The sequence below is a fragment of the Prionailurus bengalensis genome, chromosome E1, assembly GCF_016509475.1.
Source record: "Prionailurus bengalensis isolate Pbe53 chromosome E1, Fcat_Pben_1.1_paternal_pri, whole genome shotgun sequence".
NCBI lineage: Eukaryota > Metazoa > Chordata > Mammalia > Carnivora > Felidae > Prionailurus > Prionailurus bengalensis.
In genome coordinates this window covers 54,369,404-54,392,106 of record NC_057347.1, presented here as the reverse complement: position 1 = coordinate 54,392,106, position 22,703 = coordinate 54,369,404, and the positions used below count along the sequence as shown (strand labels likewise).

General features: G+C 49.8%; 1 protein-coding gene across 1 annotated transcript; it reads right to left on the bottom strand.

The window, feature by feature from the left end:
• Positions 1-866: 866 nt before the first annotated feature.
• On the bottom strand, positions 867-7,474 carry LOC122484758 (CMRF35-like molecule 5). Its single transcript, XM_043582697.1, has 4 exons — positions 7,166-7,474; positions 5,455-5,784; positions 3,856-3,982; positions 867-1,428 (listed from the first exon to the last, which is right to left on the bottom strand). The coding sequence occupies exons 1-4, from the start codon at positions 7,203-7,205 to the stop codon at positions 1,275-1,277; spliced, it is 651 nt and encodes a 216-aa protein (XP_043438632.1). The 5' UTR covers positions 7,206-7,474; the 3' UTR covers positions 867-1,274.
• Positions 7,475-22,703: the final 15,229 nt, after the last annotated feature.

Genomic DNA, 22,703 nt, shown 5'->3' with positions numbered 1-22,703 from the left:
AAAATAAATAAAATAAGGACACAAAAAAAGAGCAGACAGAGCCCAGGAAGAATGTAAGTGGAAGAGAAAAAAAAAAAAAACAAACAAACCCAAAACCCAAATCATTATTGAGAGGAAACATGTGTAACTTTGAAAATTAAAAAAGAAAAAGGCTTGTGTTACTAGTTTTTTTTTAATTTTTTTTAAACATTTATTTATTTTTGAGACAGAGAGAGACAGAGCATGAGCAGGGGAGGGTCAGAGAGAGAGGGAGACACAGAATCGGAAGCAGGCTCCAGGCTCTGAGCTGTCAGCCCAGAGCCCGACGCGGGGCTCGAACTCACGGACCGTGGGATTGTGACCTGAGCTGAAGTCGGCCGCTTAACCGACTGAGCCACCCAGGCGCCCCTTGTGTTACTAGTTTTTGATGACTGAGTAGAGGAAGTTAAAAAGGACGGGTTGGGCATCCTGGGCTGTGTTGCTCAGCTGGGCGTGGGGGTGAGAGTGTTCATGGGGGCGGGACATAAAGGCCAAAGGTCAGGCCAAATCCAGGAGTGGGTGATGGTGGGTCTGAGCTGTCTGGGGGATGGACAGTGTCATGGGTGAGGAGGGGACAGATCTGTTCCATCTCGATGGAAGAGTCCAAATGGTCCCTGGAACCTCTGCACCTAAGGACCAGTGAGGCCAAGAGACAACTGGAGGGACAGAAATGAACTGTTCTGGTGATGACTGCATGAGTCCCCTGTGCTTAGAGGCCACTGATGTAGATGCAGGGACAGGCGGATATTTACATGGTTACAAAGCCCTGCTGCAAAACACTTACTATTTACAAAGGGGGAAAGAGTAACTTCAACCACTATGAACAAATTTACACACACAACTGCCCGTTTCCCGGACACATTCGGATTCTAGCGTTGGATTTAGAGTCATTTCCCTCCCTCTAGAATGGAAGGGTCGTCCTCTCACATATAAAACATTGAAATGGTGTCCCCCCAAATAATCTCAAAAGAGCAAAGAAAGCCACAGATTTCATAGGAAATGTAAAGGGCAAACAGGTCAGATGTGGGTCGGGCGATGGTCCAACCCTGTTTTCCATCTTTTGCATTCAAGGAATTCTTTCTTGGAGGCACTGATGCAGCAGAAGGTGGAATTGGCGGAACTCTGTGCAGCTGGCCCATCAGGGGGTCTTTGTCCCTGTGGACACACTCTGGAACTTTTTGGTTTAACCCAGGTTTTATGCTTACTGGAATTGGAAACCCATCGTTGGCCAGAGTCCTGAATGATGAAAGGGTCATTTATCCTTGGCAGAGCAACTCGAGGGTGGCAAGGAAAGGAGGTACCAGGAGGATCCACACAGGAGAGATTACAGGTGCGGCTGAGGACCGATGGTGGAATGAGAGTACACCCTTTCTTTTCTCTGCTTCCACAGTGGAGGCAATGGTCCCCGGCCTGTGCAGAGCAGAGAGGGAGCCAGAGTTTATTCCTGACGGCAGGACGTGGGGAGTCCTCACCTAACAGGGACCCCCATCTGTCTCGGAAATGTAATCATTGCCCTTTCCCTGACCAGAGCTCAGAGGGTGCGGGGGTGTCCATGGTGGGGGAGAGGGCTGTGTTTCTCCTGCTCAGACTGACGTATCTTCCCCTGGAGTCCCCCGGACTCCCCACATCACAGTCACAGCAGGACCCAAGCAGGGGCAACTTCACAAAGGTCAAAAGCACAAAGTGAAGGTTGTGTAGCAGGGCCCTGAGCAGGGATCGTGCTGACAGGAGTGGGGTCCCTCTTCAGGGGCCGCTCCAGGCCCTTCCTGTCCACCCTCACTCCCGCCCCCAGACCTGGAGGACAGGCCAGCCCCGGTCCCTGCCCAAAAGCCCCTCTGAGGGCACGGCCATGCTGCCCAAGGCGAAGCATTCAGGGGCCTCCCAGCAGCCTTAGCCTGGGCTCCAGCACCTCTGCACCCTGATTTCATCCTGCTTGTCGGCTGCCTCCCCCAAATCCCCTCCACCTCAGCAGCAGGCCAGCCAGGACCAAAGATTTGCCTTTGCCTATTTGAATCTACGTCTGTCCCACCTTGTATAAATTCTGCCTGTACTTCTAGCTCAGACCTCATATCACCTCTTTGAAGCAGAGGAAGATACCTCTTCCTGGTAATCTGGCAATTTACGTTCTAGCTTCCCCTGGGAGGGGTCTCTCCTGGCTCTGAACCCCATCTGGTAGCACATAGCAGGTGCACTATCGCATACACCCTGGACAGTGGACACGTGGTCTAGTGGGCCATTGGGCCCTTGCTCATATATGTCTCCCTAGGAGTCCCCATCAGTATCCAGAATCTGACCCCCTCAACCTCTGCCTCATCCCCTCCCCTACAAGCAGTGCCAGGACCTCCCTGTAGTCTGGCCTTTTTCTCTCCTTCTACCTGCCTTGAGCAAGATTTGTCATGTTCATTTCACAGGGGGTTGTCTTGAGAGAGAAGACACGATGCTTTGTACTTCCTAGATTATCCTTGAACCCACTGCATTCTTTTCCCAAGCCCCACTTCCTGTGGAGCTGCCGCCCCATCTCTCCACCTGCAGGCTTCCTCCTGGGCCCCTCAGTCCCCTAAAAGTTCCACATCCTCCCCTCCTGACTCCACAGAAAAACTGGTCTTTAAATAGTCACGAGCAGGACAGAGGCCGATTGTGAAGCATGAACCAAGTGCCTGGCTGCACACATAACCGAACACACCGTCCAGCAGGGCAGCTCCAAGGAATAGGACCCTTGAGAAGGGAAGGAAGAGAGACTGTACCAGAAGGGAGGCGGTGAAGGGGGCTTCTGGTAGGAAACGCACCTTCACCCTGAACTCGGATGGGGTGAAACTGGGGCAGGGTGTTTGCCCTTTGAAGAAAGAGTTAATTGATTGTTCTTTGGATGCCTGTGGAGGGGGTGGGTTTCAGATTGATGGCCCAGCATGTCGATCGACCATGTTGGGAATGTGAGAAAGCAGAAATGTCAGCTTCCCATTCCTTCCCAGCATTTCCCTAGCAGTTGGGGAGGGGAGGGCTGGATCCATGGAACAGGTACCTGCTTGACTGTCTGTGGGCAGAATAATGCCCCCCCCCAAAGATGTCCTAATCCTCAGACCTGTGAATGTGTTATGTTACATGACATGGGGGAATTAATGATACAGACGGATTTAAGTTTGCCAGCAGCTGACCTTGAGATGGGGAGGTGATCCTGGGATATCTGGGTGGATCCTATAGAATCGCCAATGTCTTTATAAATGAAAGCACACAGGAGAGCCAGTGTCAGAGTAATGAGGGTGAGAAACACTTGACCACCCCTGCTGGCTGTGCAGATGGAGGGACCATGAGCCAGGGTGCAGCGGCCTCCAGAAGCTGGAAAAGACAAGGAAGCCCTTCTCCCTTAGAGCCTCCAGGAGGAGCCAGCCCTGCCAGCACGTTGAGTTTAGCCCAGTGAGACTCATCCCAGACCTTGTCTCCAGAACTTTAAGATCATAACATCGTTTTGCCTTCAGCCACCAGGGTGGTGGTGATTTGCTCCAGCAGCCACAGGGAGCTAATCCAGAGCCCTTCCCTTCTGGCAACTTGAGGCTGAAAGCACCTGCACCTGTTTTGGCTGCTTGGGGGTTGGGAGGCAGGTCAGAAGACCAGAAGCTTCTCTCCTGCAGCCCAGCTGAACAACTTTGCCTAGGTTTCTTGTGAGGAGGGGGAGCTCTTTAAGGACTCAGAGGAACAAAGAGGGGGCCCAGCGCAGACCTTGCTGTTTCTCCCCAGCAGAGGAAACATCAGAGGGGCCAATGGGGGTCCCTGTGAGAGTGTCCCGAGGAGAGCTGTCCCAAGGCAACAGTGGGAAAGGTCTGTGGGTCCAGCTCTGCTCACCTGGTTAGCGGGCTATTCAAATCCATGGGCTGGCTGCTGTTGATGCCCTGGGGAAATGGACGAGAGGAAGTCCAACTGGGCAGCGTTGTTCTCGCTACAAGCTTGGGAGAGTCTGTTGGATCAGGGGCTAAACACACAGAGCAGAGCATGGTTGTGAGTGTCACAGGTGGCTCCCATGGTCTCCACACCCCACCCCCAGGGGTGCAGAACCTTTCTGTCTTAGTGCCACTGCTCAGCCAAGTTGGTTTTCTCTTGCATCTTTTTGGCATTATTCCAAACAAACGATTACTGATTTGCAGAGAATCACCAGTTTACCGCCATGTGAGATATTGGGGTTGCTGGTTATGTGGGCAATTCCCATTCAGTTTCATCTCAGTGTCCTGCTGGGCACAGCTGAGCATGTCAGAACCATGTTCCCAATCCCTGGAGCCTTAAATCAGCCAGGCAGGCTCCTTTCTGAGTCTCAGCCTGGCCTGAAGCAGGCTCTGTGCCAGCTGCCCTGAAGCGATATGACCCAAGAGCTGGCAGGCCCAGGGTCCCCTGTCTCCTGGGACTGCCGAGTGCCTGCAGCCCCTGCTTCCCCCTGCAGTCCTTCCTGCCTCCCCAGGGCTTGCTTTCTTACTTCTCCAGGCCTGCCCGGGGAAGGTCATCTGGGTCAAGGGTCCAGACTCCAATTCTCTGGCACCAACTCCTCTTCCACTCATGCACACATCCACCACCTTTGTGGTGTTAATTTCTTTTCAGTTAATTTCCAGAACATTCTAAGACCAGCATCCGTCCCCACTGCACATATTTGCACACCATATTTGCATATTCTAAGTTTGAAGAGACTTTTCTCTGCTTTAGAAATGGAGCAATCAGTAGCAAATGTAAACCTCCCTAGTGTCTGTGTGTCTGTGTGTTGGAGACAAGACTTAGGGGTCCAGAGGCAGAGCTGTGGGGTGGGGGCTACAGCCTGACTCTCCTTCCAGGCTTGTCTCCAGGGAGGGCCTAGTGCTTCTGGGGCAGCTGCAGGGGAGCCCAGGGTCTCTCCAAGGATAGAGGCAGAAGAGAAGGTGTCTGCACCATAGTGGAACCTGCTTTTCATTCTCCTAAATATGGGCTCACGGTTCCTCACCTGCTCCCTTGTGCTGATGTTGCCAGAGGAGAGAGGGGAGCAGGGAGGGGGCATGGAGAAGGTCACTTGTTCTGTAGCTGAGACCATCAGGATCATGGCTTTCTAGCACCCCACCCCTCCCTGTATGCCTGATCCTAACCCTAACCTTAACCCTAACCCCATGCAGGCTGGGATGTGGTGACGTGAACGTGACCGGGAAAAGAGGAGCTGCCTTCCCTGGACAAGCCTGTCCTGGCTGAGTCTGCCCTTCTCTGCTCCCTCTGGGGAGACCAGATGGAGACATGCAGAGTTGTGGGGGCTCACACTTTCTTCCAGTCTTTCCCAGAATCTTGGTGTCCCCTACCCACACAAACACGTGCACACGTGTAGTCTCAGGCAAGTTTCAAGACTCCTCTCCCTCCATCGGGGAAGGCAGAGAAACAGTCCTGACTCCTCTGGGGGTGAGTCCCAGGACCCCAGAGCACAGGATGGGTGGTTCTTACCTGGATTGACAATCACGGAAAATTCGATCCCCACGTCAGTGCCAAATTGCTCGATCCCACACCAGTAAGTGTCTGCGTCGTCCTGCTGGAGATCCTCCAAGGTCATGGTGAATGTGCGTCGGCTGTGATTGTCCTGGATGGACACTTGGCCCTTCTTCACTAGTTGCTCTGACCCAGTGGTTTTCACAAGGATTTTGCAGGAATTCCAGTCATTCCCGCGACACAACCACTTCTTGTAGGATTCCCATCCCCAACCGTATGCACAGCGCACAGTCAGTGTGCCCCCCAAGGTGCCTCTCACCTTTTTTCCCTCACAGGTGCAGAAGTGGCCTAGAAAACAGAAACCCAACATACATCTTATCCTTCCTTGAGCCCAGGGCTGACCCGGGTGCCGCTTGGGCTTCTGGCCCTGCCCTGAAGACCAGCCAGGAGCCTCTGCCCTCTGTCTAATTGGCACATCCCGTCTGTCCCTTCATCCCCTGCAGGATTTATTTTCTGTCACCCCTCTTGTGAATCCCCCTTGAGGCTCCTAACTCTCCTAACCAATACAGGGCTGTCTGCATACTCATCATCCTACTGACCACTGTCCCCTGCCCGACCTCAAGCAGCACCTCTCCCAGCAGCACAGAGCGCACACTGCAGCCACAGGTGTATTTCTGAATCCCAGAGCTGGTGAGACAGCGTGACCCCCTCCCCATCTATGTCCCTGATACTCTACCTGCGCCCCCCAACAAACCCTTAGCCTCTGAATCACACAGAACTGGCATGGAACTAAATACACACACTCTCTCTCTCTCTCTCTCTCTCTCACAGGTGATTGCTTGTTTTGTTGTTGTTGTTGTTGTTGTTGTTGTTTTCTTTTTTTTTTTTTACGTATACACCTTGTTCTTCTGTGTCTTCATACCTTTGTACAAGCTCTTCCCTCTACCAGGAATGTGCTTTCTTCTTTGCTTGAAGGAATCAAACTCTTATATTCATCCTTCAAGGCTCAGCTCAAACAGTTTCTCCCTTTCTGTAGCCAACTTGGTCGCTGCTGGTGCCACCAGACCACTTAGTCCCTGTCTCAGGTATCATGCTAAGGACACTAGATGATGATCTGTCTTTAGATCATCCAGAGCAGAGACCCAGGCAGGCTGGTGTGTGGGGATGAGCAACTCTCCAGAGAGCCTGTCACCCTGGTTTTGCTGCTTGCCTTCCTCTCTGTTGTCTGAGGTCTTTGGAAAAAAGGATCCTGGCTCAAGCTATAGTTCAAGACCAAATGTACAGGCTTAAATGATCCAGATGCCTGATCTCCACCTTAACTGAGTGGCTTTCTGCTGGAGCCCGAGCATCTGGCTTCTTCAGAGTTCCTCAGGAATTCATGCATTTATGTGTGTGTGCATATATGTGTGCGTGTATGCAACTATCTATCATCTATCCATCTGTCCATCCATCCATCCCTCCACCCATCCATCATCTGTCTTAGGATCTATCTACCACAAGTTGACAAACTGTGCCCTAGAAAACGGACACCATTTGTGCTATTTATTTTTATTTCTTTCCCCAACACCTAACTTAGTACCTGTCAGATAACAAAACATTAAAAAAATTTTTTAAATGAATAAGTGTCTGGATGAATGAAAGGCTCTGCCACTTCCTCCCATGCAGACCCTGTCTGTGTTGCCCTCCTCCACCCTGCAGGTGCTCGATCCTAGAGCCCCGCCTCACTCACCCTGGATGACAAGAAGGAACAGAACCGGGAGCAGCCACATGTCCTGCTTGGTTGTCTCCCTGGTGCTCAGCAAATGCCAGCTGCCCTCTGGGGACTGGAACAGAGCTCAGAGTCAAACTGCCTTCTATTTCTCTAAAATATTCGTTTTCGTTTCTCTCATCTACTTTTCTTAATAATTTTCCTTCAGTTACTTCCTAATTTTATTCATCAATTGCAAAGTAGTGCTGTCCGTTGGGAGCTTATGGGTGAAGTGATGTGGTGTCCCCTCTCCTTGCTCTGGCTGCTCAACTCGGCACCCCCTGGAGGGTGACCCTGAGGACCTTCTCTCTAGGGAGAGCTCTGCCCCTCCCCTCCCTAGCACCACCTCCAGTCCGTGCACACCTACTTCCTGCCCTCCCCCCCCATCTCCCAGCCTAGTTCTCTACTTCAGTGGTATTGGCCCCTTTGTACAGCTGTCCACCCTGTTAGCGGCTCAGATGTGCTCCAAATGCCATTTCTTGTCATCTGCACTCCTAAAGTCAATCTGTCCCAACATGTGGTCCGTGGGCCTGGGGCTTCCTCTCCACCTGCCCCCACCACACTAGTCTTCCATAGACAAAGAGGATGGGGTCTTCTCCCTGCCACCTGCCACCGTCAGATTGCCTTGCAGGGGTCGGGGGCTTGGTGGGGGTTGGGGGGCTCTGGAGCAGCCCAGGGCTTTGCCAGAGGAGTAGGAGAGGGTGTGGCTGGCCAGCCCAGGGTGGGGGTGGGGGGGATGCAGAACAAGAATTCCTGTCCCTGGGGCCCCCGGGTGACTCAGTCGGTTGGGCGCCCGACTTTGGCTCACGTCATGATCTCACAGTTTGTGGGTTCGAGCCCTGTGTCAGGCTCTCTGCTGACAGCTCAGAGCCCGGAACCTGCTTCGGATTCTGTGTCTCCATCTCTCTCTGCCTCTCTCTCACTCACCTCTGTCTGTCTCTCTCTCTCTCAAAAATAAACATAAAAAATGAAAATAAAAAAAAAAGAATTCCTGTCCCCTTCAAGGTCCTTCTGGTTGGACTAAGAATCAAATTGACATGAGACAGATTAACAAGAGAAAATCGCATCTAATAGCATACGTGCAGGGAGTCCACACAGACATGGCAGTCAGGCAAAAAGAGGTAAAAATGTCATGGTGAATGAAGGAGAAGGGGGTAGGAGTCTGAGATTTCTAAGGGAAGAAACACAATTCACAGGAAGATGAAACCAGAAAGTAAGTGTTTGGTGCACAGATGTTGGCCCTGCCATGCAGCTGCGTTACTCAGATAACACTTGTCCTTCGTAATAACCCTTATTCTGCAAAGATCCTCCAATTGAGATTCTTTATGTCGTTAGTGAGGGGCAAAAGTTTCTCTGGAGCCCACAGGGTCTTGACTGCCTTTACCTCCGAATAATCTTCACATCAAGGTGGCCTACCTGGGGGCCTGCCTTAAGTTCCTATACTTCTGTTTGTGTCCATGTGTGAGGCTGAGCCTTCTTCTGGGATTGGGACCCCAGTGAGCCCTGAATTTATGCAGGGGTGGTGAGTGGGAACATTGGCCTCTCCTCAAAATTTCCCTCCCTCCCTTCCTTTCTCAAGGTCGACTGAGGTGTAATTGGGATAAAATAAACCACATACGCTTAGAGTGAAAAGATTCAAACGTTTTTCTTGTTCTTTTTGCTACTTCTCGAATCTTACATACAGTGCAACTTTGTGGTGCTGTTCGGTTCTATGTGTTTAACACACGGATCATTTCACAGAACCACCACCACAAACATGCAAAGCAATGCTATCACCTCGCGGGACAGGTCTTTCACTCTGACTTCCGTTTCTTTAATGGCAGGCAGTCCAGATGGTGAGATTAGAACTTCAAATGCTAACGTGGCTTCTGTGGACTGTGGTTCCTGCGTGCGCTGGTTCAGCTTTCTGGAGCCTTGCAGGCGCTCCCAGATGCCCCATGTGCGCCATCTAGTGGCCAGTCTGTGACTGGCGATGGCCTTCACCAAGTCTCAAACTCCAGTATTCTCCCCAGGGTCTGATCAGCAGCCCACTGGGGCGCGATCCTGGGAGATCAAGCGTCCCTTTCTTCAGCTGGTTTCTCTTCTCCATCCTCCCCCATTCCCTCCCAGCTTTCAGAACCGCCACCTCCTCCTTTCCTCGTCCTTTGGCTAGGAAGCTTGGAGAGCTGAAGCTTTACTCTCCCCAGTCTGCTGTGTACTTCTTGTGATTGGGTTTACATCTAGGGCCAAGCAGAACAAAGAGAGAGAAGATGCACTGGTATTCCTCTCTCTCTCCCCCCTCTTGGGGCCCAAGCTCTTCTGGGCAGCAAAGACCTTCCCCCTTCAGAGTTCCAGCTTTCGGCCCCCAGCGGCTGCAGGTGGAATTGCAGCTTCTGCCTGAGGTTTGCTTGCTGGGGACACCGTGGGAGGGAAAGAAAACACGAACACCAAGAAAACATGGGATTCCTCCCGCCCCCTTCCATTAGTGCTTCGTTTTTTTGTTCCTCTGGAGCTCTTAAGGTCCTGCTGAGAGTGCACTTTCAGGATGTGGGCTGCAGGGTTCCCGCTCGGGTAGGAGGATATAAAAGGAAATATAATCAGAAAATAATCAGAAAAACTCACAGCCGGAATCGTCTTATACTTGGTCTGGTTTCCTTCCTCAGTCTCTTAAACTAGGGCTCATTTTGCAGAATACTCAGTCGCTGCACATATTCTGCCTGGGTTCTTAGCTGTAGTCAGGGCACGAGGTCTATGGAGTGTTGTTGACTTCATTTTACCTGAGCTGGAAGGTTACTGCATAGATTTTCAAAAGTAAAATGCTGGAAACAGGGTCAAAGGCCGATAATACAGGAGTAGTTCACTGTGCTACAGCCACACAATGGAACATTAAGACAACTATTTCAAGAATAAGTAAGCAGAGGTGTGATGGCTTGGAAAGATTTCCATGATAAAACATAAAACTTTTTTATTGGAGTATAAAATACACACGGAAAGTGCACACATCAGAAGTGCAAAGATCAACACATTCGCACAAAGAAAACACACCCATGCAACCAGCATTGCGATCCAGACACAAATCCAGACACCGCAACCAGCACTGCGATCCACACACAAACAGTCCCATCCTCCAGAAGGCTCTTTAACTTCATGAAATATTTGGCAGTTAGAGAGGATGCTGGAAGGAAACCAAGGCAGTTAGAGAGGATGCTGGAAGTCACCTTCAAAACTCTTTACTGTGGAATTTAGAAGATGCCTCTACCCGCTCATGTGAAGACATAGCCTGTATATCCAGAAGGGATAGACGGTTGAAAGAAACTGGCACCATACGACACACCTATTTCACATGGAGTTTTGTCCCCACATACTCAGAACCCCAACCAGCTATGTTTTGGCTCATTATCAATTACAGTCAGATAACAAACAATGATCAGACATTGAGGCAGGTGTGTAATATGAAAGAGAAAAACCAGAGCAGACCAGACCAAACCAAAGCATGACCACAGAGTGAGGAGAGTTTTTGAAAACATCACCAAGCAGAGAACAAAAAAAAAGGAGCTTTTGAAATAAAAGTATAATGCTTAAACTGAGTATTTCATCAAAGATTACAAGAGAGAATAAAAGCACAAAATTACATTTAAAAAAAAAAAGACCTCCCAAAAGGTAGAACCAAACTCACAAAGTTGGAAAACATAAAAGAAAAACAGGAGACAAAAGAACTGATTCAGAGAGGAGAGGGAAAGGGAGCAGGGGACAGTCAGAGGAGGGGACACCTGAAGGAAGAGGAGACACTTGTGTGAAAGTCATGTAGGAATCATTAGTAAGAAGTTTGGGGCTGGAAAGTGACCAACAGCCCACAGTCAGGGGAAATCTGCCAAGGGTGACCAAGGAAGCATCCAGGGCACAATGAGGCTGATGGGAATGGGCGACTTCTCCTTCCTTATAATCTTCCCATGGCACCTTTGCCTCAGAGGGACTCAGGACTTCCAGGGGACTCTGAGAGGGAGGGGCAACAGGTCAGGATCTGGGCTGGACCAGGACCAAGGGAGGGAGAGGGTGGTCTGGGGTGCACTGAGGTGGGCTGCCCGGAAGGAGGTTCAGGATGGGGCTGTATGACCAGCAAGGCTGGGTGTGAGCCCTGAGCACTGATTCTTCCCACGTGCAAACCCAACGTGTGCCCATCCCTCCCTTGGACCCGGCCCTGAGGTTCTGGTGTCCCTTCCCTGCTGCACTGGGTCACCTGGTTTGCTGGCAGCTGGCTCCCCAGGTCCTCATGCACAATTGCAATAGCACCCTGGACAGTGGGATGCTTTGCTTCCGCAAATCATGGAAGACACATGATGACGTCAGCCATATGCTCCCAAAGAAGGCACTGATTTTCTTCTAATTAATAAAATTAGGAAGTAATGGAAGGAAAATTTTAAGGGAAGTAGATGAGAGAAACTAAAAAAGGAAAAAATTTAAAATAGAGGCACTTTGCCTCTGAGTTCAGTTCAAGTCCCCGGAGGGCAGCTGCCATTTGCTGAGCACCAGGGAGACAAGCCAGGCAGGCAGGACATGTGCCAGCTCTGCTCCTTCTCGTCATCCACGGTGAGTGGCATGGGGGCTTCAGGACCAAACCCCTGCAGGGCCAGGGCAGGACACAGACAGGGTCTGTCCTGGGGAAACGGCAGAGACTTTCACTCATCCATAGACGAATGATAGATAGATGCACACATGCACATATATATATGCACACACACATAAATGCATGAAATTCTGAGGAACTCTGAAGAAGCACAGGTGCCCAACCTCCAGCAGAGAGTCACTCAGTCAAGGTGGGGTTCAGGCATCTGCATCATTTAAAAGCACATCTGGTCTTCATTTGTCGCTCAAGCCAGGAAGCACTCTTCTGAAGAGCTCAGACAACAGGGAGGAAGGCAGGCAGCAAAACCAGGGTGAAAGGCTCTCTGGAGAGTTGCTCGTCCCCACACATCAGCCTGCCTGGATCTCTGCTCTGGATGATCCAAAGACCAGGACGCATCCAAGGTTTTTAGCTCAACTACCAAGACAGGGACAAAGTGCTCTGGTGGCACCGGGAGGGACTGAGTTGGCTGCAGAACTGGAGAAACCATAGAAGAGACTCCATTTGAGCCAAGGCTTGAAGGAGAAGATAAGGGTTGATTTCTTCAAGCAGAGAAGAAGGCACATTGTAAGCAGAGGCAAGAGCTTGTACAAAGGTATGAAGAAACAAAATAGCGAGGTGTGTAGGTAAAAAAATCAATCAATCACCTGTGGGACGGAGTGAGCGTTTGTCATGTGTGTGAGTGTGTGTGTTTAGTTCCATGCCATGTGTCAATTCGGGAGCTGAGGGTTTATAGGTGTGTGGGGGTTAGAGTGTCGGGGGCATGGATGGGGAGGGGGCCACACTGTCTCACCAGCTCTGGGATTCAGAAATACACCTGTGGCTGCAGTGTGTGCTCTGAGCTGCCAGGAAGAGGTGCTGCTTGAGGGCGAGGAGGGGTCCGTGGTCAGTAAGATAGCAAGTGAGCGGAGGCCCCTGTATTGGGCAGTTAGGAGCCTCAGGGGGGATTCACGAGGGGGGTTGACAGCAAAACATATCCTGCAGGGGATGAAGGGGCAAGCAGGATGTGGCAATTAGACAGAGAGCAGAGGCTCCTGGCTGGTCTTCAGGGCAGGACCAGAAGCTCCAGCAGTGCCCAGGTCAGCTCTGGGCCAACGAAGGACAAGGTGCATGTTGGTTTTCTGTTTTCTAGGCCACTTCTGCACCTGCCAGGAGGAAGCGGAGAGAGGCACATATGAGGGCACACTGACCACATCCTGTGTGTATTGCCCAGGATGGGAATCTCACAAAAAATGGTTGTGTCGTGGGAATGACTGGGATTCCTGCAAAATCCTTGTTAAAACCACCGGGTCAGAACAACTGGTGAAGAGGGGCAGAGTGTCGATCCAGGACAATCACAGCTGACACACATTCACCATGACCTTGGAGAACCTCCAGTGGGACGATGAAGACACCTACTGGTGTGGGATTGAGCGGACCGGCATTGATATAGGGTACAAATTTTCAGCGATTGTCGAACCAGGTAGGCACTACCCCTCCTGTGCTCTGGGCCCCTGGGACTCACCCCGAGAAGAGTCAAAACTGTTTCTCTGCTGATGATTGGATGGAGAGGAGTCTCGAAACTCACCTGAGACCACATGTGTGCATGTGCCTGTGTGAGCATGTGTGTGCATGTGTGAGCATGGATGGGGAACACCAGGAGTCTGGAAGGGATTGGAAGAAAGAGTGAGCTCCCAAAACTCCGCATGTCTCCACCTGGTCTCCCCAGAGGGAGCAGAGAAGGACAGACTCAGCCAGGACAGGCTTGTTCAGGGAAGGCAACTCCTCTTTTCCCGGTTGCCTCCACTGTCAGCACATCCCAGCCTGAGTGGGGTCTGTCGGGCATGCAGGGAGAGTGGGGTGCTAGAAAGCCAAGATTCTCCATCTCTTAGATGCTCTCATGGCTCCCGGCTTCTCCTCCAGGACAGAATCGAGCTTGTCTGGGCATGTGTTTCTCTGCACAGCTCATTGTCTGAGTCTATTGCCCACAGAGATCAAGGTGATGGTCCCAGTTTCAGCCCATAGGCTAAAGGGACCTCCTTCCATGGGACCAGAGACCTCAATTCCTTCCAATGTTTTCCTGGACCTCTGGTGCCTTGTGTCCTGCTCTTTCTGGAGTTTGGGGCCAGGACTTCATAGCGGCTGTTCCCACCCCCTGTTCCATGTCGAGTATCAGAGGGAAGGAGCCCAGCACAGTCGGGGTGCTGTGAGGATTCCTGAGGTCCAGAATGGCCTCCATGGTCAAAGTGCTGCTTAAATCTATCAAATACTTTTGCCTGTGTCTGTGAGATGATCATATGCCTTTTCTCCTTTAGTTTGTCAATGTGGCATATTATACTTACTGATTTCCTCATGTTCAAACAATTTTGTATTCTGGGGTCATAGCTAACTTGACAATGATGTACTATCTTGCATATATATCCCTAGGTTCAGTTTTTTTTATTTTTTTTTGTTGCAGACTTTGGTATTTATGTTCATGAGTGATTTTTGCCTATATATACATTTTTTTTTTTGCACTGCCCTTGTCACGTTTTGCTATTAAGAGCATGCTAGTCTCAGGACGGCTGCGTGGCTCAGTCAGTTAAGCATCCGACTTCGGCTCAGGTCATGTTCTCATGGTTGGTGAGTTCGAGCCCTGCATTGGGTTCTGTGCTGCCAGCTCAGAGCCTGGAGCCTGCTTCAGATCCTGGGTCTCCCTCTCTCTCTCTCTCTCTCTCTCTCTCTCTCTGGCCCTCCCCTGTTTGTGTTCTCCCTCTATCTCAAAAATCATTCAATAAGTAAAAACTTAAAAAAAGTAAGGATTTGGTTCATTTGAATCGTAAGACGATTCAGGTTTTCTATTTCTATTTGCGCCTATTTTAGTATATCACATTACTTTTGCTAGAAATTTGTTTATTTTGCTAGAAACAAGTTTATTGGCATAAACTTGTTTAGGTATCTTTTTATTATCACATCCCATTTTTATCTTTCTTTTTAAAATGTGCAGGGTATTGTGTGATATACCTTTTTAGGCCTGGCATCAATTATTCAGACCTCTCCTTTTATCACCAACGTCTTGCAAGGGTTTTGGGTTTTTTTACAAAACAATGTTGGCTTTTTTGGTCTTCTCTATTTTTTTAATGTTGATTTATTTTTGAGAGAGATAGAGAGACAGAGCACGAGCAGGGGAGGGGCAGTGAGAGAGGGAAACACAGAATTGCAAGCAGGCTCCAGGCTCTGAGCTGTCAGCACAGAGCCCAACATGTGGCTCGAACTCACAAACTGTGAGATCATGACCTGAACTGAAGTCGGAGTCTTAACCAACTGAGACACCCACGTGCCCCAGATCTTCTCTATTTTATATTTCCTTTCTACTTCGTTAATTTTTTTCTTTTCTTCATTATTTCCTTCCTTCTCCTTTCCTCTGCAAGTGACCCTGCAATGTCACTATGGCCCAACGTGGGAGACCTACATGAGGTCCTGGTGTCCAGATGCTGATCTGAGTAGCTGCACCATCTTTGTTCAAACCGCTGGATCAGAGCTGAAGAAGAACCTTGTGTCCATCAATCAGAAAATGCACACATTCTCCATGACCATATGGGGGGAGTAAAACAATTTTTGAGAAAAATGACCTGTTGTGTTTCTGAGTTGCTCCCAGGCGTTTTACAGAATGGCATCCCTGTTCACACCCGAAATTTGGAAATTCAGAGAAGGACCCAAGCTTAGAATTCTTCCATAAGTTCCTTCTTTGCTTTTTCTGGGGAACCTTTTAAATTAACCACTTGGATTTCATTCTGTGAAAAATCAGTGACCTCTTCCCCAACCCCCTTGTAAGTCACAGGGGCTCTCAGTCTCCTGCTCTCAGTCTCCTGCTTGTTCGTGGTCCAGGATGGGGGACTGCCCTTCCTCAGGCTCTCCCCTGGATCTGTAAACAATAAATGTTGTGACTCTGCTTCCATCGTGTGGGTGTATTGAAACTGCGCCTTTCATTAAAATGTCCCTGTCCCTGGGTGGTTCGTGTCCCTAAAGTGGGAGTGTGGCTATGGAGGGAGCTACCTACCTGCCCACCCACGTGGGTGGTTGTGCCTCCTCATGCAGCAGGTCGTGATCTGCATCTTCTTAATTCAATGAACCAGCTCTGGCTTCTAAATACACACGGAGGAACTCAGGCAAGTCAATGCAGACACAGGCTGGTGTGGGATTAGGAGGGTTGGAGATGACCGTGGGTCCAAGTGACCATTGACCCAGGGAAGTACTCTTCCCTCATGCACCACTGGCATCTCCTCAGCAAGAGGGAGCTCGTGGAAAAGTGAGCAGATAGGCCAACTTTTATAATTATTTGTGGATTTTTAGAAAGAGAAATTTTATTTTATTTTATTTTATTTTTTAATATGAAATTTATTGTCAAATTGGTTTCCATACAACACCCAGTGCTCATCCCAACAGGTGCCTTCCTCAATGCCCATCACCCACTTTCCCCTCTCTCCCACTCCCCATCAACCCTCAGTGCATCCTCAGTTTTTAAGTCTCTTACGGTTTGCTTCCCTCCTTCTCTTTTTTTTTTTCCCTTTCCCCTTCCCCATGGTCTTTTGTTAAGTTTCTCAGGATCCATATAAGGGAAATTTTAAAAGTATACAAAATGTAGAATAAAACAGTGTGTTCTGACTTCTACCCTACTTCCCTACCGAAGGCAAGGACTGTAATGTGTGTGTGTGTGTGTGTGTCCATGTCCTTTGGAGAAATCCTATGCATCTAAAGCATGTATTTGTGCATATATTCTTTCCCTCCTTCAAAGAAAAATCACACACATTGTTCTACATCTTGCTTATTTTCACTGAATGTATTTTTTTTTAATTTTTTTTTTCAACGTTTATTTATTTTTGGGACAGAGAGAGACAGAGCATGAACGGGGGAGGGGGCAGAGAGAGGGAGACACAGAATCTGAAACAGGCTCCAGGCTCTGAGCCATCAGCCCAGAGCCCGACGCGGGGCTCGAACTCACGGACCGCGAGATCGTGACCTGGCTGAAGTCGGACGCTCAACCGACTGCGCCACCCAGGCGCCCCTCACTGAATGTATTTTGAAAATCATTCCGTATCAGTATCTATAGATTTTTGTTTGCAAGGGCTTTGTAGTATTCCATGACAGCTACATACCATGATTTATTTAATTGCTTCAGGGGCACCTGGGTGGCTCAGTCGATTAAGCATCCGACTGTGGCTTAGGTCATGATATCACGGTTTATGAGTTTGAGCCCCGCGCTGGGCTCTGTGCTGATGGCTCAGAGCCTGCTTTGGCTTCTGTGTCTCCGTCTCTCTCTCTGCCCCTCCCCACTCATGCTCTGTCTGTCTGTCTCTCTCTGTCTCTCAAAAAATAAAAATTAAATAAATTAAAGAAAAAACTTGTTTCACTCATGACAGGCATTTCAGTTGTTTTGGGTACTTTGCAACTACATGCAATTGTGTAGCAAATCTCCTTGCATATGTGGCTTGATGCACATTTACGAATATACCTACTGGGCCATTCCTATAAAAAATAGCTGTGTTAGTGGTTTGTACATTTTCCCAATTTTGGTGGATATTACCAAAGAGGCTGGGAACATTTCTACCCTTGTCTGAATGTGACAATAAACGGCCATCCCCCACCCCCAACATTGGGTGTTGTCAATTTTTTATCTTTACGCTCTGATTGGCAGACTTGGCATATTGATTGCACATGACCTGGGCCCCCAGGCAGTGGAGAATGATGTGGGGGGTGGGGATGAATGAGACAGGGGAGAAGGAGTGGTTCTAGGCAGCCAAGCAGACAGCCACTGGGTAGGTGATGCTGGGTGAGCTGAGAACCAACAGGACACCTGCCCTCAGCACAAGGGGAAGGTTCCAGGCCATCACCTGCTCCAGCTTGAAGACTCTCCCAGCCACCTCCCTCCCCACACTAGACTTTGGCAAATACCAACTTTTATTCAAAAGGGGAAAAGCACCTTCAAAAGCTTATAAGTGAGGGGTGCCTGAGTGGCTCAGTCGGTTAAGTGGCCAACTCCGACTCAAGTCATAATCTCGTGGTTCGTGAGCTCAAGTCCCACATCAGGCTCTCTGCTGACAGCTTGGAGCCTGGAGCCTGCTTCAGATTCTGTGTCTCCCTCTCTCTCTGCCCCTCCTCGTTTGCACTCTGTACCTCTCTCTCTCTCAAAAATAAACATTAAAAAATGTTTTAATTAAAAAAAAGCTTATAAGTGAAAAAAAGAATATAAAGACAAAGCAAACTAAAGAACAGACTTCATGAAAGGATATGTCCAAAGAAACATAGAAAAATCGGCACATAAATAGTTCGACTCAGTCTCAAGGAAGTGATAGACAACAGGAGGATTCTAGAAAAGTAAAGAGAGTGAAGTACAAGATAGGGCGATGGAGAGTCAGCAGGCTGACCCCAGGAAAGAGAAGGAGCGGAAGAGAAGGAGTCAATGTTGCTGGAAAGAAAGAATCAGGGAAAGAACCACAAAACCCAAAGACAATCGTACCTGAAAACGCACAGACGTGGTGCCTTGTGGATATTTCCTGAAGTGACATTTACGTGAACACAGTATAACGTGTGGAGAGGCAGACATAGGTACAGGAGACAGAGAGGTGATGTCACAAATGTACCCCAGCTATTCCCTTGGAGGAGAAAAGAGAAGCCAAAAGTAAACATAATTGAATTGAATTAAAAACTATGTGGAAACAAAGAGATCTTTCAGGCTGTCATTGAAAGCCCACCTGGGGACCCAGGAAAGGAACTGATACAGATGATCCACAATCAGAATGGTATGAAGTTACTGAACCTTGTGGATAAACAGAATCATCTGGGGCGCCTGGGTGGCTCAGTCGGTTGAGCGTCCGACTTCGGCTCAGGTCATGATCTCACAGTTCGTGGGTTCGAGCCCCACGTCCGGCTCTGTGCTGACAGCTCAGAGCCCGGAGCCTGCTTCCGATTCTGTGTCTCCCTCTCTCTCTGCCCCTCCCCCACTCACACTCTGTCTCTCTCTCCTTCAAAAATAAACATTACAAAAATAAAAAATAATAAAATAAAATAAACAGAATCATCTGGGCTGGTATCAGAAACTATGATCACATCAGAAGGTCCTACCAGAAGGATCACATGGTGTGTGACAGAAATACTCTTGCTTCATTACAACACGGCATCCCAACACACAGTGAAGGAGAATCTATATGTTCTGAGCAAATGACAGAATATTCCGGAATGCTCTGACAACTGTCTCGTGAATGCAAGACCTTATGAAATACAGCACCCATGAGCCCTTTCAAAATAGAAAATATACATCATGATCAAAGTCTGCCAACAAAGGGTGAAGTTAAATAGTGAAAAAAGAGAAGCTGTGGTCAGCAATGAGTGTTTTACCCTCAGCATAAAACCCCTAAGCAATGGTGGGAACGATTACAGAAGAGAGTGTATAAGTGTCATAGATGCAAAGAACACCATTCTGAGAAAATCAGCACTGGGAAGAGGACGGTGGGCCATGGGTGAGATGCAGAAGTCTTCGTCTTTTAGGGCACAGAGTCCAGAGATAGTTTTAATGTGTTGTTCAAAATCAGATGGTATTGTGGGGGCTGGGAGTCCAGGCAAGTGCAGAGGGCATCCAAGTGAGAGGCATCTCGGCATGGGTGTCAGGGTCCAAGCCGGCTGAGGAAGCCCTCCCCACTGAGGGTCAGCCCAGGCTGGGGTGGCAGAACCCAAAAGGGGTGAGAAGAGCATCTCCATGGGTGGTGGCTGGGTGTAGGACATCAAATCCCACATGGGGTGAGGCTGGGGCAGAGTGGTGGGGGTGGGGGCGGACATGGGTGTGGAGGCGGGGTCAGACACCATGCTAGGCTCAGCTTTTCATCTCAGCACTCTCTGATCTGTGGAATGCAGGTAAGGACCCCCCAAATCTCCTCCACTGTAATTCTAGACACTTGGAAAGACTTCTCAGTGAGTGGGTCCTTGGCATTACCCCTGATTAGGGCTTCGACATATGAATTTGGGGGAGGACACAGACACGCAGTCCATGGCAGGTGACTAACAGACACCTTCAATTCCAAACCAGAATCTGTTCTTCCTGCAAGCCCAGCTTTGCCCATTTTGGTTCATTGCATTCCCAAATGCAATGGTGCTCAGCCTTGAACTTAGGAGTGGCCCCTGATTCCTCTCTTGCTCATATCTAATCTGTTAAGATATCCTGCTGCTCTGGGCGCCTGGGTGGCTCAGTCGGTTGGGCGTCAACTTCAGCTCAGGTCACGATCTCATGTTGCCTGGGTTCGAGCCCTGCGTCGGGCTCTATGCTGACAGCTGGGAGCCCGGAGCCTGCTTCGGGTCTGTGTCTCCTTCTCTCTCTGCTCCTCCCCTGCTCTCACCCTGTCTCTCTCTCTCTCTCTCTCTCTCTCTCTCTCTCTCTCTCTCAAAACATAAATAAACATCAAAAAAGTTTTAAGCTATCCTGCTGCTCTTTCTTCAAAATATCAATGTCCAGAATCTAACCATGCCTCTACCTGCCCACTGTTCTGCCCACTATTCTTAAGTGAGTGCCTGTCACCATCGATGCACTGAACATTTGCAGACTAAGCAGCCTTCCAGTTCTCTGACTTCCATATGCTTCTCAGCAGCTTCACATGCCTCCATGTGATTCCTCAAACATAACAGGCCTGCTCCTGACTCTTGTGTCGTGACCCCAGCCCTGAGTGACCCTTGTCTTTCCAGCTGCCGCCTCCTCCAGCCACAGGGGAATGGCTCTTCAGGGGCTTTGAGGGGACGTGCACCCCTGCTGTCACCCCAGACCTGCCTCTGTGGGGAGCTGGGACCTAGTCTTTCTCCTTCTTCAGATTGCTGGCCCATGAGCACGTGATAGGCACCATGGTGGGAGAATCTCTAAGTGTGCCCTGTAGGCATGACGAGGAATCCAACACATTTTAACCAATACTGATGACAAGAACCGTGTCATCGGCCAAGGAAGGTTGTGAAGACTTTGGGGCCAGAGGCGGTGGCAGCCAGAGACCAAGTGTCCATCTACGACCATCTTTGGGACCCAACCTTCACAGTTACCATGAGGACGATGCAGGCATTGAATGTGTGGGGTTAAAACGGGGCTTCTACTGTCAGAGTGACTGTCAATTCTCCCTGGCAAGCCCCTCCTTGGTGCTGTCACCGAGGCTTTCTGGAGGGTCCATTGGGCTTCTGGGTAAAAGCCAGTTCCTGTGCACTGCCGTGTCCTTTGCATATGGCCAAGTGTCCTGTCTGTAGCTGAAGAAAGAAACACACAGGGTAGCTGAGTGCACCCTGCAGCCTCTTCCTGCTTTGACCTGAGACCAGCAGGGAGCCATGAAGCCTGTGTGCCAGCGATGAACTGCCAGCTCATAGAAGCCTCTGGTAGTAGGTTTGCTATTCCTGCCTCCTCCCTCTGGATGGGATTGTGTGACTCCATCCTGTTAACATCAGGCATGGCCATGTGACGTGCTGTGGTCCATGAAGGAGGAGCCTAAGAGGCATGTACCTCTCTGAGTGGCTCCTGTAGGAGCCACTCTATTGCTTCCCTCTTCCTGCCACAGACAAGGGCTGCTCCTTCAGGCTGGGTCCCCAAGCAAATGGGGCCCACTACAGACATGTAAGACGAGTGAGAGAATGGCCTTCATGGCTCCAGCATTCTGAGATTTGGGAGTTTTGTTACAGCAGCATCACCTAGAAAAAGCTAACTGATACAGTCCTGTGCACAGCAGGTAGCTTGTCCAGGATGAGGATACCAAGTGTGCCTTTCTGGGAAAGTCTGTAGCTCTGAACTGTCCCCTTCACAGACTCAGGCACTGCCTCCCAAGGGAGAAGTGGTAAGCAGTGCCCCCTGAGTCTGCCTCGCCCCACTGAGGCTCTTGCAGGAAGACTAAAGAGCAGGCGACTCTTCCCTTAGTTCCCAGAGCCGTGAGCGGCTCCGAGGCTCTGCCCTTAAAGGGCCGCTGGTGTCAAGAGGGCAGTGGAGGAAGACTGGCCTCTCACAGGCAGATGACAGTCACAGAAAGGACAGGCCTGTCCCTAAGCACCCTGTCTGAACGGCCCAGACCAATTGCAGACAGAGCCACTTCCGGAGGCCAAAAGAGAGATGCACACATTTGCACACACATGCCTCCCTGCTGCCAGCTGCATCCAGGCTGTGTGAGCTGGGAAGGAGGGGGTGAGTTTGAATCCTGGGCTGAGAGCAATCATGTGGCTCGCCTAAGGTTGCACAGCGAATAAATAGCAACATGGAACTTTCCAGGGCATTTCACAAATCCCACCTGGGGAGGAACAATTTTCTTTAAGGGCATGTTGGAAAGAAAATGAAAACTTGCAGACAAAATGTCACAAGGACTAGTGAGGAAAGGAATGGTCTTTTTATGATGTGTCCAAAGTCAGGGTGGCTTTTGGTTGACCACCCCCCCATCGAGGTGACGAAGGACAGGAGGCATGCAATGACAACAACCATGTTCTTCTCTCCGGGAGGAGAGTTTTGCCCTCCTGGCAAAGGAAAGGACACAGGAGGTCGCATAGCCACCCCACCCCCACCCCCAAGGGTCTGAGCGGGAGCCGCGGAGCCCGAGTAAATGGAAGTTCACAAATTGAAAATTCTTCTGCTTCTGGCAAACTCCTCCCTCCCTAGCTCTGTCTGTTCTGTGTCATCGTTGAACACGTCGGGAGGGGGAGGTGTGTGCCCGCGCGCACACACACACACACACACACGCATCCGTGCACGCACACGCACAAAACCTCAGAATACATGAGATCTCCCTCTGCAGCAAGAAACGAACCAGCAGGCTGTTTCTTTATTTACTGAAACAGCCAGTTAAGAGATGCTTGTCAATAGGATCCCAGAATTTTAGACTTTTCCATTTACGTGAGTCTGGGTTCGTGGATAAGACTTTCCAAATTGGTATCTGCCTTGCTAAGTCCTCCCTGGCTGTTTCCTGT

Coding starts and splice junctions, on each gene's coding strand:
- LOC122484758 (XM_043582697.1), bottom strand. CDS start 7,205: ATGTGGCTGCTCCCGGTTCTGTTCCTTCTTGTCATCCAGG. Junction 3,983..5,454: donor TTCCGTGATTGTCAATCCAG/GTAAGAACCACC, acceptor CTGTGTGTTTAG/CCCCTGATCCAACAGACTCT. Junction 1,429..3,855: donor TTGAATAGCCCGCTAACCAG/GTGAGCAGAGCT, acceptor TGCTCTGCACAG/GCCGGGGACCATTGCCTCCA.